The sequence below is a fragment of the Zingiber officinale genome, unplaced genomic scaffold (assembly GCF_018446385.1).
Source record: "Zingiber officinale cultivar Zhangliang unplaced genomic scaffold, Zo_v1.1 ctg222, whole genome shotgun sequence".
In the NCBI taxonomy this organism is placed as follows: Eukaryota; Viridiplantae; Streptophyta; class Magnoliopsida; order Zingiberales; family Zingiberaceae; genus Zingiber; species Zingiber officinale.
Genome location: NW_024589898.1, coordinates 109,209 through 124,775, shown reverse-complemented (window position 1 = coordinate 124,775; position 15,567 = coordinate 109,209). Strand labels below are relative to the sequence as shown.

At 37.6% G+C, this 15,567-nt stretch overlaps 1 protein-coding gene across 1 annotated transcript; it reads left to right on the top strand.

Annotated features, from left to right (window-relative positions):
* The first annotated feature begins 4,763 nt into the window (after window positions 1-4,763).
* On the top strand, window positions 4,764-5,765 carry LOC122036831. Its single transcript, XM_042596251.1, has one exon. It carries the CDS (start codon window positions 4,764-4,766, stop codon window positions 5,763-5,765), a length of 1,002 nt encoding a protein of 333 aa, XP_042452185.1.
* The last annotated feature ends 9,802 nt before the right edge of the window (window positions 5,766-15,567 follow it).

The window sequence follows — 15,567 nt, the reverse complement described above, 5'->3', positions numbered from 1 at the left end:
GAAGAAGTCTCTTGCACTCTTTGAAAAACTCAAGTATTAATTGGGAATTGAATATAGAAGTTGTTGTCTATTTCCTAACTCAAGGGGTCTTTTTATAATCCATGAAAAACTATATCCGAAGTTTGAAGGCACATTCAATTGGGTTCAAGGTGTCTTTATGAGAGAAGTTTTATCACCGAAGATAAAACTTTATCTTAGGTCAATGGTCATCTGAAGGCACCTCTAACAGACTGGAAGGCGCCTTCCATGAACAGTGTCGAAGGCGCTTTTCATGAACAGTGTCGAAGGTACCTTCTAAGCCATTGAAGGTACCTTTCCTAAGGCAGATTGACTCATTAGCTGATCTTCTTTGCTTAGGTGATGCTTCCGCCTTCAGAGTTGAGCTCACTCGGACCCAACTCCAGCCTTCTCCTCGAGCAGACTTATGTTTCGACTTCTCATCCCTTGGAAGCGCCGCTCGTGTCCTCGCTCCATCAACGTACTCTTCCGTAACCTTTCATCCCTTGGATGCACCAAGTTCATCAACTCAATTCTCGTGTCATCCTTTTTGTCTACCACATCTTTTGCTTGATTTCTTACGTTCTTAAGTCTCTGTACATTCAGACATAAGACATCAAATAATACAGAGTCTAACTTAACTTGATTGATCATATTAAAATTAATACGAAATATTTATAGTTTTTCTTATAAAAATTAGTTAGTGAAAGGGACTAAAGAAACCTAGAAAAAAAAAAAGGTGTGAGATCTTTCCTTTAATCAAAAGCTGCGAAAGCTTTAAAGCAAAGCTTAGTGTTTGTCCGGATAACTAATATAAAATACCAAAAAAACATACAATTTTTTCTACACTAAAAGGTTCTGTTGAGCTGTGATATAGCTTCAAATAAGATTAAAGTAGTTAATAATTGAAAAATAAATATATGTTTTTGTGAGCTGGTGCCAACTAAAGGGAATAATGTTGAGAGACTAATCCCACATGATGAATTAGTCCTCTGCTTTATAATTATTTGTTCAATGGCCATGAATCGATTGTGTGTGTGTGTGTGAGAGAGAGAGAGAGAGAGAGAGAGAGAATGTGTGTGTGTGAGAGAGAGAGAGAGAGAGAGAGAGAGAGAGAGAGAGAGAACAAACTAGACCGTCCGAACTTCTCTATGTGTGTGTGTGTGAGTGAGAGAGAGAGAACAAACTAGACGTCCGAACTTCTCTATGTGTGTGTGTGTGAGTGAGAGAGAGAGAACAAACTAGACCGTCCGAACTTCTCTATGAAAACTGAGCCAATTCAACTGATAAAAAGCTAGCTAATTAAATTGTTTAAAAATTGAAATAATTAAATTCTTAGATAGTGAAATCCACCAATCGACTTTTAGTCAAGTAGTTAATTGATCAACAACTCTCTAGACAAGCGATGAGCGTATGACTTAAGAATTTTAAACTCCGATTCGAATATGGCATTTAATTGTTATGTGTTTTATTGACAGCTAATAACATAAGTGATATGGTGAATGATGTGGGCCCCTGAACTCAAGGCAAAGTCTAAAAAATTGACTAATGTTATCGTTAAAGTTAAATATAGGTCAATACTCAGGGGTAGAATAGTCGAGCCCCTCAGTCAAGTGGTTATTTGATTGGACTCTTGGGATGGTCAAATTCTGAATCCTTCAGTATTAGTGAAGCCCCAAGCAAAGTCAGTATCTTTAAGAGTCAAGTCTTCTTCATCACTCGGGGATAACATGGTCAACTCTTCCGACTAAGTGGTTTAGTCGATCGGACTTATGGTCCAATTAGGCATGTTGGACACTAGGACCGACCAGATTCATTGACCAAACAGGTCAAGCGAGGACCGAGTCCCTAATAGCATTAATTGAATATGACCTGGTCATTTCTGAAAACGACAACCAATCATATTACAGAAGGTGCTCGGACAGCTTGCCAGCTAAGCATATTAAAGGACTCTAACCCAACGGTATAACATTCCTTCCCGTTATTTTTAGTGATAGTTGTCAAAGAATTAAGGAATATCTCTTATGTAAGTTGTATATTAGAAGTTTCTACTTTATATAGCACAGAGATTACGGGTTCATTTTAAAAAATATGTCAAAACATCTTTATGGCCTATTCCTTTTTGATAATGTATTGAGATTCGTGCACAGATAAACAATAACACTATAAAAGAGAGTCTTCATTTATAGACGTAGATATAATTTTACACGCTTACATTACACAAACAACACTCACATCCACGGTTCATTTTACTACTGTTCATTGCTTCAACCGGTCACTGACTAAGCATCAGAGTGCCTATGTTGGGACCCCCTCCCTGTCTAATTGTTGACGTTCTTTTTGACAGACAAAGTTGTTCGAAGTCATTTTTTGCTAGCTCAAAGTCTTCGCACGATCAACATCAAAGCCATCTACCCAGCACGTTATCTTTTTCGCTCTCAGACGGGATCAATAACAATTGACTGATTTATTCGATTTAGTTTGTTTAATTGAATTTAGGCTTTTAAAACCATCAATTAAATCGATATTTTTTAAAACATAATGTTTCGAATTAACCATACCATACTTTCAAATTCAATAGAAATCCTTTGATACACTTCACCCAGTGAGCTTCTTCCTCAGTTTCACAAGTTGCTAGCAACTTTCTTCAAGAACTAGCGTCTTGTACAATTATGAGCGTTTTCGTAGGTTCTAGCCGCGAGCGGTGGTGTGAAGTTTATTGTGTCGATAGTTCGTTTTTTTCTCCAAGTGATCAAATAGGAATATGAATGAGCTATTTTGCAAATAGATTGCAGTGATCAGTTTCCTCTAATGCTCATAATTATTTGAGTTGTCGAAATCTGTAACATTTATCAGTTCAGTTGACTGGAAGAGTATAAGATCTACGCTCCTGTGAGTGTCAATTTGAGCATGTGCGAATGTTTACTCGAGTTAATGAGACTACAATTAAGAAGTTTTTTAGGACATGAGAAATCGAATGGACCTAATTCTAAAGTAAATTGATTAAATTGAGTTTTAAATTAAATCCAATGGGCTTAATTGATTTGAAATTCTAATTAAGCATTGGTCAAAAATCGGCTGCGGAACAAAAGCCCCTCGATCAGTCAACAGAGAACGAAAGCACATCGATCGATTGTGGGATGAAAGAACGACGCTTGGTTGCATACTGTCAACGAGATTTTTGGATGACGACATTTTTTTAAGTCGCTCATAAGTATTTCTCGATATAGTCTGAAGGTCCATGAAAAAGTTTTGTAAAATTTAATCGGATCATTTCAAATTTTCTATTATCTAATCATCAGTTACTTTTTTTTAATGGAGAAGAAACCATTGTTTCTCCTTTTAAATAGAAATATTTCATTCACAAATACATTAGAGGAGATAAATCATAGACGATTATTAATTTTTAGAATAGTGACTAGCACATAAGAGATATATTTATCTCGATTTTATCAAGATTCAAACCCCAAATTTCATTATAAAAACATCTCATGCGCTAACTATTGGACCCATCCGAGAAGACATTGGAGACCCATCCAAGATTATACATATGGGATAAAAGAAGATAAATAACGGAACGTTTTGCTAGCTCTGAGTCAAGTGACTTATTACAATAATACCCTATCCAAATAAAAACTGTGCCGGGGGCATCTTTGACTTATACCCTCAACTACTCATCGACGACGAGGCGATGCTATTAATTCATATGTGTATAGGCCAAGAGATAGATCTCCTACTGCCATTGACTATAATTCATGAATCTGCTGGAAATTAAATGGACGAGAAGGTCACCTACATCGGCCTCCGCGGTCGTCGGCGCCGCCGCCTCCCCTATAGCACAAGCACCGGCCTTGGCCTGAGCTCACGCTGGTGCCGCCGTGGCCGCTTCCTAATCGGAGGCATCTCTGTGCCCCGACTCAAGCTCTGCCTCCTCTTCCGGCGATGCCTGCGGGTGGTTAAACGAGGCTTCTTCGGTTGGCCGCGAGGCGTCGACGACGACGACGCCGGTGGCAGAAGAGCCGGAGTCCGGCGCCGAGCGGCGGTGGAGCGCAGGTCGTGCAGCCGATCCAACTCGGAGGCGATCGAGGAGTGTTTGGAGTTCATAAAGAGGTCGAATTCCGGACATCGGCCGATCTGATTAAGTTTCTTTGCGATTTTCTACCATTTTTAATTTCTAGTTCGATCATGATTCAGATCGTGTCGTATTGTAACATCTTAATTAACCATGTTAATATCAAAGTGCATAAAATCGGTTATATGCTTCCAAAAAGATAGTTTTACAGTGCATAAAATCGGTTATATAAGTATTTACTGAATAAATTATGATTATCGTGGAAACGAAGAACATGTTATAGGTGAGAAATATCCCTGTTTGATTCATTTAATCATTAATTATCATTTCCCTGGTGGACTAGAACTTGATTGTTGATTAAATTTCTTAGCCGCCTTAGTGCGGGGGAGAGATTAGTAAATTCGACAGCGAGAGGAAAAAAAAAGTGAGAATACTGAATGCTTGAGCTATTAGATTCGCTGCGGCCCAATAGCTGCGACATTCATTTCGGCCTAATGCCCACAAGGCCCAACAAGGCTGTTGCTCTCTATGATATCACACGGAGAACGTGAACGAAAAGAAAAAGGGCAAAAAAAAATAAGGAAAGAAAGAGAATACCCGCCGCCTGTCATCGTCCATTTCCCCAAATTGCCAACCCTAACCTCGATCTATCTTGGGAATCGATCGAATCGTTGCGAGATCGCCGCCGGCGACGATGAAGGCGTCGCTCAAAATCCGCGACGACGGCAAGCCCCTGGTACGGGCCAAGGTCCCCATCACTATCCTGGGACTCCCTTTCGTCTCCGGCCTCGGCTCCGCGCTCGACGACGCCCGCCACCTCCGCCTCGACCTCTCCACCGCTTTCGCCTCCGGTCCCTCCCTCCGCCTCGCCTATCGCCCCAACGATCCTGCCTCCCCCTTCGCCCTCGTCCTCAAGACCGGCCTTGGCGCCCTCGGCTCTCCCGATAAAGGATCACCCTTTTCCATGGCCGCCGAGTTCGGCCTCCTCGCTTGCCCCGGAGGAGCCGGCCCCGTCTTCTCTGTGCGCTTCAAACCTCAGATCGGGGACTTCGCCGTCAAGAAGACCATCACTTCTGCGACAGCCGCCGCCATCCCGGCCAAGCCAACCCCGAATGGCGACGGGTTCGAGGCGCCGATTGCGGAGAACCACTTCGAGAAGAAATCGAACGGTTTTTTCTCCAGCGACGACGTCGCGAGCGGGATTCATGGACTCCTCTCCGGGTATGAGGTCACTGCGAGCACCGTCCTCCCGATTCGGGCGCATACCGCCCTCAAGTTCAAGTGGGGGCTGACAGTACCGCCCGAGCTCCGCGCCGCGATCGGCGCGAGAACGGCCGGCGGCATTTCGCTCAGCAAACTGCCACTCCTAACGATGAGCAAGATCTCGATCGAGCGCGGGAGCGCAAGTGGGCGTGCCAGCGAAGAACAGGACATCGAATCGCCGGAGAGAAGTTCGTCGGTGAGGAGAGAGTTGGAGTCCATGCGGGCGGAGAACGTGGCGCTGAGGAAGGCGGTGGAGGAGCTACGGAACGAGGTCGGGGGTTGGAAGGCAGTGGCACCGGCTGTTGGAAGAGGAGGAGACAGCGGGAAGAGTAGAACTAGGAATCCAGGTACGTCGGTTGAAAACGCGAGAGAGGAGTTGAAGAAGGCGTCGGCGATGGGATCGGCCGGCGCCGGGCGAAGCCCTTCGCCGTAGGTTGCAATGGCTTTAAAGTGACTGCCGCAGCCCGTAGGTTAGTTAGGCTTTTGGTTCCCACGGTGTAAATATTAAATAATTGATGGGATTGATAAAAATAAAATAAAGAAATGGTTTTGTAAATTAAGGCATAAGTAAATGATTATAAGTCATTTGGTTCATCATCAACTATTGCCTATTGGTAGGAGAAAACTCTCTCCCTCAATAGCTTGGACAGTTGCTTACCACCACGGTAAGAGAAAAGGTTAAGTCGTCATATTAAATCATAGAATCAGACCCAAGACCTATTAGCATGATATCGATTAGTTCATCATCTACTCTGGTTTATGTGACAATTATCAAAATGCACACTTAAAATTGTAAAATTCTTAAAGACATATGTAGCTTTTAAATTTTTTAAATGACATTTATTTTTCATTTTACCTTTTTGGTTAATCATGATTATATTCCATGTTAATATTGCAATGTTGGATTTTAAAAAATAATAATATTATGACATTGTATTTAAGAAATCAATATTTGTTGTATGGTAATTTATCAAAAGGCGTACGCAGAATAAGAAAATTATCAAAAGTCGTACGCAGAATAAGAAAATTATCAAAAGTCGTATCGTAGTTGTGTATTTATCAAAAGGTGTAGTTAAGTGATGTGTAATTCTCATTTTAACCCTCTCGTCAACATCCTCTCTTTAGTCGAGATTTTCCAGACATTCGAACCACATTTTGAAATAATTTGATTTAAAAATAAATATGCGATCATTTTTCTCCTTCCCTCTGTCAACTCGTGCATGCCTGGGTGTTGTTCGTAATTCTTCGATTGCAGCTCCAATTTTGTGGTGAAATCGTCCCAGCAGTGAAACCCTACGTACTGTCTTCTTGTCTCTCTCAAGCGGCATCAAGCATATAGACATAAAAATCCACTGTGTTCATGAGACCCGGTGAAGGGTTGTAGGGCTTCCGTCAATAATCTCCTTTCAGAATGGCGCAAAGAAGTAAATCGGGTGTATCATCCTCTCCACTTTAATTATCTGTAAAGGTATCACCTTAAATTCTTTGATTTTAAAACTCTGTTATTTTGAAAAAGCTCAACGAGTATGAATAAAATTTTTAAAATTTTCTAAATGGTAGAGTTCAGTTGATGTTGGATAGAAACTGCAATGGAACAGTGTTTTAAGTCACTTTAAAATTTTTTTCAAGCATCCACAAAGAAAGGAAGGTATCATGGATCTGTTATTTTACATGACCAACACATAGCATTGATCAAACAGTCACCCTTTAGTATATTTTTGGACATACAAGATATGCAGCATATCCGTGGTATATCGGTCAATATATTTCAAAATTGGGATTCAAGTACTCAAACTTTTAGATTCTCAGGTACAATTTATAATTTTGTAATTTAATCACGAAGCAGTTGTATAGTAAAATAAAATATTTTGCAAAGGTGAATAATTTAGTCAGCTAATGGCACTGATAGTGGGGTCTTATGGCAAATGAGGGTCTGATACGATATAATATCTGGCCTAACGTAAGCCTGATACGATCATATCATGCCTACGTTAGGCCTGATATGATATCGTATCAGGCCTAATGTGGGCCTGATACGATATCATATCAGGTTCACGGTTTACCCAATACTTATGTATATATTCATAGATGTCAACTAATCATTTAACTTGGTTAGGTGTTCCAATTGCCTTCACAAGAAGAGACGTTTCATTGCTGCTTGGTATTGCAGACTCAGGAGCTTCGATCCCGATCAATTCAAATAAAGCATCCAGCGAACTCTAACATACTTCTCAAACAAAAAAGAAGCTACTAGATTAAGAATTGAGGAGTTGCTTAAATTTTATACCAATCGCGTTGAATAAGAAAATGATGTTTTATTATTTTACAAATTCTATATTTTGTATATATTTGTCTGTGTCTTATTTTCTTCTAGTACATATAAGGTTCCGTTATGTCTTATAGATATAGTAGATGATTTTGAGAATCTTGCTAGATTCAATTGGGTTGAAGCTATCCATGAATTTATGACTCCACAATTACCTAAGATTGGAGACATATTTTCATCAAATCGGACATTACATTCTAACCCCAACCTCCCTTACCTAAAGGGTTTTGCTGGTCTTTTGGCAGTAAGTTTATAAATGATGTTAAATTTAATAATAATTTGTGGATATGTATGAATAGTTAACACTTGTGATGGTGAATAAGGCATGATTTTTGGAGCATGTTCCAATTCAAAAATCATACAAAATAGAAGGAGCAAGAATAAATAAGTGGAGGAATATTTCTTCATATATTAATAAGGTGAGAGATTTGTTCAATCGAGTCTCATATGAAGATGTAAATTTTCATTACTATGACTTTAGTTAGGTTAAAAATCCTTTTTTAACATGTGTTATAATAATTTGACAGATTATGATTGACCTAATCCCTACCCAATATGAGAAATCATTGGTTGAGAACCTTGTTGGTGTTGATAACATTCCATGTGCAATGGAGACATCACAATTTGAAGTAAATGAAGAAGGAAGCCAAAGTAATAAGGAATATTGTAATTACATTATTCAGGCAAACCGAATTAAGGAGCTAACAATGGAGAACATGCATTTGAATGATAGGGTGAAAGAATTACTTAAAATATTAGAAAATAAAGGTATGCAATCTCAATATTGCGAGTCTGTAGATGATCCTCAATGTGAACCAGTAGCTTTTGCAACAAGAAGGAGGAGAGGACGTGATAGAAGTCGCTATGATTATAGGGATACTCCAATTGATAGTCCATTGTGGCTCCAATTTTTACATAAAAGGCAGTAGAGAAATATACAAATATGTGAGCCTGCGGAGAACATTTCAAGACAAGGAGAGGGAAAAAAATGTTTAAAAGAAACTGATGTTCTGGAGAATGGGAAAGGAAAAAATAATGTGGATGATATGGAAGAAAAAATAGACATTATACAATTGAAGGAAGGCAAATATGAAGAAGAGGCAGAGAAGGATGCAGATAGGATTGCCAAACATAACAAAATGAGGAAACAAGTCATTGATGTGAGTAGATATTTATAAATTTTATAGTAATATGTTTGATTGAATTCATTATTTAAATTCCTTTTATGTTGATGGCCATAGTTTGTGAAGAAGCAATTTAAGACTTTGAAGAAAAAAAACAAGATGAAGATGTGGCGTACTTGTTAAAAGTGTTGGAGAAACTAAAGTATGTGAATTACATAGGTGATTTAATTAATTTATAAGTCAAGACAATTATATGCTTTTCTAATTTGGATAATTATATGATTCTCTAATTAAATTTTATGACTTATAATCACTAATTTACTTTGTAGGTTTACAAATGATTTAGTTTGGGAGGAATCACCCTTTGCTTTAAATGTGTATTCCCTCTTATCCGGTGTGAATGGAGAGATGCTGACAAATGGGGAGGTGATTGACACGTATTGCAAAATTCTATTTAGAGGGGCATCCTCGTCTGGTAGGATATACAACAAGTATATTTATTGTTCAACATTCTTCACAGTAAGGAATCAATTTGAGAATAGTAAAAATTTGAATACATTTTATTATTTGGTTAAGTATGTATGACTTTGCATATTTGTAGTCATTAATAAAATTCTCAAGAAAGGTTGCCTTCCAACAACTGATAAAGACATATACAGAAGATGGAGAGGTTAGGTATATTTTTATACCTTTGTTCAGTGATAATGCACACTTCCACTTGTTGATGGTGGACATCAAATCAATGACGTTCAATCATTACAATTCTCTAGCAAGTGGAAGAAAATACAAATATGAATTTGGTGCAGCAGTGAGCATCCAATATTCATGTGTATGTTTGTATTGTTGTATAAATGCAAGTTGATGTAAAATTTAAATTTGCTCTTCAATCTTATAGGTATCAGATTTAAAACTCTAAAGTCGTGAGTACTTTACTGCTATTGATCCAAAATTTGAAAGGCATCACCCCTTCGATCAATGGATGTCTCGCACAATAGAACGCCCACAACAAGAAGCCAGGTAAGTCGAGCAAATAGTGTCAATAGAAAATATTAATATAAAATATTGAACATTAAATTGATGATGTTATTTACAGCCTTGACTGTGACGTCTTTGTGATCCAATACATTCGATGTCTTCTATACGATATGAAGATGGACTCAAACAAGGGGACATGAAAAACATTAGAATTGATGTAATTGTATCAATTTTAAGGGATAAGTTCTATAAAACATTGGATTACATATCCATAGTGTTGTACGGCAAAAAGTTAGTAGGGAATGTAAAGGTACAATTACGTAGTGTTTGTAGTTTTATATCTTTGTATGTAGTCTATGTTGTTTAAAACACTAGTATGTATGATATGATAAGAGTATACTAAATTATCAAAGGAATAATAATACTATTGCATAGTGATTAGTGAACTAAAAATCACAATATCCAAATTATCATGTTGGTGCTTATCAGTGAAAAGAGACATAATTTATATAAATTCTATTACACGCCATAGCTATCTTTTGAAAACTAAAAACTTTGTAATAGTTGGGATTTTTCAGAAATCCAAATAGGATAGGTCCAACACTCGGTTTCAAGTGTACAAGGTTTGCATCGAAATTTGAATTAGGCATGTAATTATGGAACTCCAAAATAACTAAGTTATGAGTAAATAAAAATATTGTGTGTTAGCCCTGTACCTCCAAGTTGCACATGTTGTGTGTCAAATGGCACAGAGCAAGAACTTCTTATCCAGGGTGTATAACTAAGGTTTAACATCAAATATACCATTTCCCTTCTCAAACCTTCATAAGGAACGTGACTTCAAGTAAATCCAAGTAGAATAGGGACATAAGTGAATTTTTGGTCAAAATCCACTGATGGACCTAGACACCTCTGATTGGACCCATTTCAAGTCTGGTTAGATTCTGGTATTGCAAGGACTCCAAAAGTGCTATCCATTACTGTTGTACAGCTCTCTAGGGGTGGCAGCACGTTTTGGAAAAAAAACAACGTCATATTGGACCTGATATTAAAACATAGACAAATTGATTGTTTTAAACTATAAATAAGTTAAGACTTAGACAAAATGATTGTTGTGATGCTTAAAAATAAAATTAGACACCGGTTGTCGTTTAAAAAAATAATAATAAGTGCACTGTTCCGTGCCAAATGGCACGGAGTAAGAACTTCTTATCTAGGGTGTATAACTAAGGTTTGATACCATATATATCATTTCCCCTCTCAAACCTTCATAGGGAACGTGATTTCAAGTAAATCCAAGTAGCGTAGGGCCATCAGTGGGTTTTGGTCAAAACCCACTGATGGACCTAGACACCTCTGATTAAACCCATTTCAAGTCTGGTTAGATTCTGGTATTGCAAGAACTCCAACGGTGCTATCCATTACTGTTGTATAGCTCTCTAAGGGTGGCAGCACGTTTTGGAAGTACCTAGTAGCCATATTTTTGTAGTTGTATATCAACTTGCTATCCATCACTGTTATACAACTCTCTAGGGGTGGCAGCATGTTTTGGAAAAAAAAAATCAGCCTCATATTGGGCCTGATATGGTACAATATCAGGACTACGTTGGGCCTGATATGGTACTATAATGGTTTCATCAAGGGTTTGTATTAATGTTAAGGGCATGTTCGAATAAGAGCATCATCGTTATTACAGAATCTAATAGTTATTTTTCTATGTGTGATTATATGGTAGCTAGGTTTAGAATGGCTACAAAAGGAGTGTTAACAAGTGGAAGTGCTGCTTGATCAAATTATCCAAGTTATGTCAACAGAGAGAGAACTAAAAGAATGAACTGGAAAAGTACCATTTGTCACTTCAGAAAATTTATTTTCCTGTTAAACCGAGTATAGAACAAGAACAGAAGATTCGAGGCACACCTTTTTCATGGATCCTCGACCTTCCTAGTAGTTCTTTTGTAAGAGCTCAGGTCTAGAATATGTTTGATAATTGGGATCAAGCGGAACAAAAATATATCTTCCATGGGAAGAAATTAAACTTTACAATGGTAGATGTGGCACTGATTTTAGGCCTACCCAACAATGGAGAGATAGTTCGTCTCGATTTAAATGAGGCCTCCACCACGCTGTACATGGAGTTTTTCCAAGATTCTGATTGTTCTGCCAAACATTTGGGGAAACTGATAATGAAGTCGAGATCAAATGAGAAGCTATACTGTCAGCTGTATATCCTGTATTTTTTTACAATTGTTATGTTTTGTGGTAGTAGCAGTGTTTTAGAATACTCGCGCTCTCCCTAATTGACTGTGTAGATGATTTTGACAACTTAGCTAGGTTTAACTGGTGCAATGCAGTATACAGTTTCATGACTCCTCAATTAGAAGTCGTTGTCTTGGAGCTTACATTGAGACCAAAACCACTAGTTGTTGATTCAACGCTCAAGGCCCCCTTGCTCAAGGGATTTCCAAATATTTTGGTTGTAAGTTCGATTACATATATCTCACGATATTGGTTATGAATATGATTTATTTTGATAATCATATTGTAGATATGGGTGTGTGAGCACATCAACATCATTGATCCAGACCATCCTGAGCAATTTCCTAGAATACTACGGTGGAGTTGGCCTAACTATCATGTTGACACAGTCAAAAAGTTGATAGACTATGTAACTGTAGATAAAATTTTAGTAAATTTAATTTTGGTAGAGTCAGAGTTGGATTTACTACCAAACTTAGCTCCGCCAACTAAAGCTCTTGAGTTGGTTGGGCAAGGCTCTCCACATCAAGCCGAAGAAGGTATATTGCAGTGTGTAGATACGGTAGATTGTAGTCAGTGCAAGGAAAAGGGAGAAAAAATTGAAAGTTTAAATTAAGAATTACATAAAGCTACTAAAAGTTTGGAGGATATTATAAAAGAAAAGGATAGTCTCTTAGCAGCAAAGGATATTATAATTGTTGACATGGAGTCTATGCTTAAAGAAAAAATCTACAAATAAGTGAACAACGTGAGGAATGGGATAGGAGTGGCAACAAGACTGACACTAGCATTGCCGATGCTGAAAATAAAATTAAAGAGCTCTAAAAAGTCATACAAAGCAAGGTCTCAGCAGAGACACGAGCATCCCCTACCATGGATAAAGAAGGCATAAACCCTAGTCTGCCAATTAATATTGTACTAGGCCCCAAAAGAAAGAGAACTCAGAGAAGTTTAAAATCAGATTGTAAAAAAAAGGGCAAACAGATTGTTCAAGCTGTAGAACCTGATGCTCCTGCTGTTGGAATGTATACTGAAAGCCTAAGCTTTTGTAAACATTTATTTTGAATAAATAATCACATTTGGTCAAATTGTCTACATTTAGTTGTAGTTGTTCAATTAATTTATATTGTAGATAACATAGTATGTGGTGCCACATACAGAAGAGGATGTTATCAGTACCTTATAAATTATAAACAGTAGCTCACGACCAAAATGGAAAGGAACAAACCATTGGAAGGTCGTAGTGTAATTAGGTATAAGTTTATCTTGACTATATAATTACACTAGTACACTTAGAGTGTATTGAGTAGGACCATTAGAGGTCGTTTCTTTTATACTGACTTTATAAAGGAACAAAGACCTTAGTTATTATGGAAGTGTGTACTCTTAATCCTAATATAATAACAAGCACATATATTTGATATTTATTTCTTTAATTTATCAATGGGTGAGATTTAGTTCGATAAATCAATAAGCTCGATAAGTTGGGAAATGATATTACTTATAGTGTGTGTTGTTGATTATAGAAGGAAACTGTGTCCTAGTAATCTAGGTTGATAATGTCCCCAAGATGAGCTCATAAAGATTGTCATGTTAAACCCTGCAGGTGTACTTAGTCCGACATGACGATAAGGTTGAGTGGTACTATTCTTGGATTAAGATATTAATTAAATGAGTTGTCAGTAACTCACTTAATTAGTGGACATTCGACATCTTAAACACAGGGAGACTAACACACTCATAATAAGAAGGAGCCCAAAAATGTAATTTGGGATTGGTGTGGTAGTTCAATAATAGTTTTCTAGTGGAATGAATTATTATTGATAAAATTAAGTTGTGTGTTCGGGGCGAACACGGGATGCTTAATTTTATCGGGAGACCAAAATCAATTCCTCCTCTCGGTCCCTATCGTAGCCTCTTATTTATAGAGTACTATACCCACTTATACCCACCTTCGTACCCATGATATAGGGGCCGGCCAAGCTAGCTTGTGGTTCAAGCTAGGGCCGGCCAAGCCTTGGTTCATGGGTGGCCGGCCCTAGCTTGAACCCAAGCTTAGGTGGCCGACCCCCATTAAATTAAAAGGAATTTTAATTTTAAATATTTCTTATATGAAAGATATAATTTATTAGAGAGATTAAAAATTAAAATATCTTTTTTAAAAGGATCTACAAAAGATTAAAGAAAGAGATTAGATCTCTTTCCTTATTTGTAGATTGGAAAGATATTTTATTTTTTTTCTTTATAAATTATTCACATGTAGAATAATTAAAATTATAGAAATTTCTTTTTATCAACCATGAAGGGATTTTAAAAGGAAATTTTATTTTTTAAAATTTCCGAAGACAAATAAGGAATTTTAATTGGTGATTGAAATTGCTTTGTTTGGTCTTGTTGATGTGGCCGGCCATATACAATTGATTAGGAAATTTTATTTAATTTTTCTTAATTAATTGTTATCAAGGAAAGTTAAGGAAATTTTATTGTAATTAAATTTCCTTATTTACCAAAGCTAAGGAATATAAAAGAGGGGGTTGGGGTGCCTTCATGAGACACAACTTCTATTATTCTCTTCCTCTTTTCCTTGGTGTTGTGGCCGGCCATCCTCTCTCTTTCTCTTCCTCTTTGTGGTGGCCGAAACCCTTCTTTGTTTGGAGCTCTTGTGGTGGCCGGATACTACTTGGAGAAGAAGAAGAAGGAGGAGAGAAAGCTTGCATCCCTTGGAGCTTGGTTGGTGTTTTTTCTTCATCCTTGGTGAAGCTTTTGATTTGGCCGAACCTAGCAAGGAGGAGAAGAAGGTGCTTTGGTGGTTTCTCATCTTGGAAGATCGTTGCCCACACAACGTCCGAGGTTAGAAGAGAAATATGGTAGAAGATCAAGAGGTTTTTCTAAAAGGTATAACTAGTATTTTTCTTTTCCGCGTCATACTAGTTATTTTTGGAAATAATACCAAATACAAGAGGCATGCGATTCTAGTATTTCGAATTTATTTTCGATGTTGTGTTCTTTGTTATTTTTTCTTTTCCTTGTGATTTGATTGTTCCTTTCGGTTAACCTAAAGTTATTTTAGGAAATTAAATATTAGCTTTCCTTAAAAGGTTTTCTCTAGTCGGTGGTGGTTGCTCCCATATCCAAGAAGGTCATGTGTCTCGCCACGTCAGTACTGGGAACCAATTATGGAAATTAATATTTAATGGAATTAATAACTTAGGTGATTTGGATCGAACGTGTTAAGTTCCGCAGGAGATCCAAGTTAAAACCTAAAAGAACAAATAGATTAAACTTTGGATCAAACGTGTTAAGTTCCGCAGGCGATCCAAGTTTAATTTAAAAGAACACATGGTAGCTAGGAAAAGGTTCAGACCTTTGTACAAAATTTTTGTACAGTGGAACCATTAGGTTTTCCGAGTAGCAACAAACACCTGCACCATCAAAGACCGAAGAGACAAGTTCATCACATATAGAAATAAAATGTGATGAACTTAACAAGGTCAAGAACAAAATATTGAAGGTATAGTCGAGTGTTGGTAAGTCGTTATTTCATAATCATT

Bases quoted from the DNA above. Each gene is read 5' to 3' on its own strand.
- LOC122036831 (XM_042596251.1), top strand. From the start codon at position 4,764: ATGAAGGCGTCGCTCAAAATCCGCGACGACGGCAAGCCCCTGGTACGG.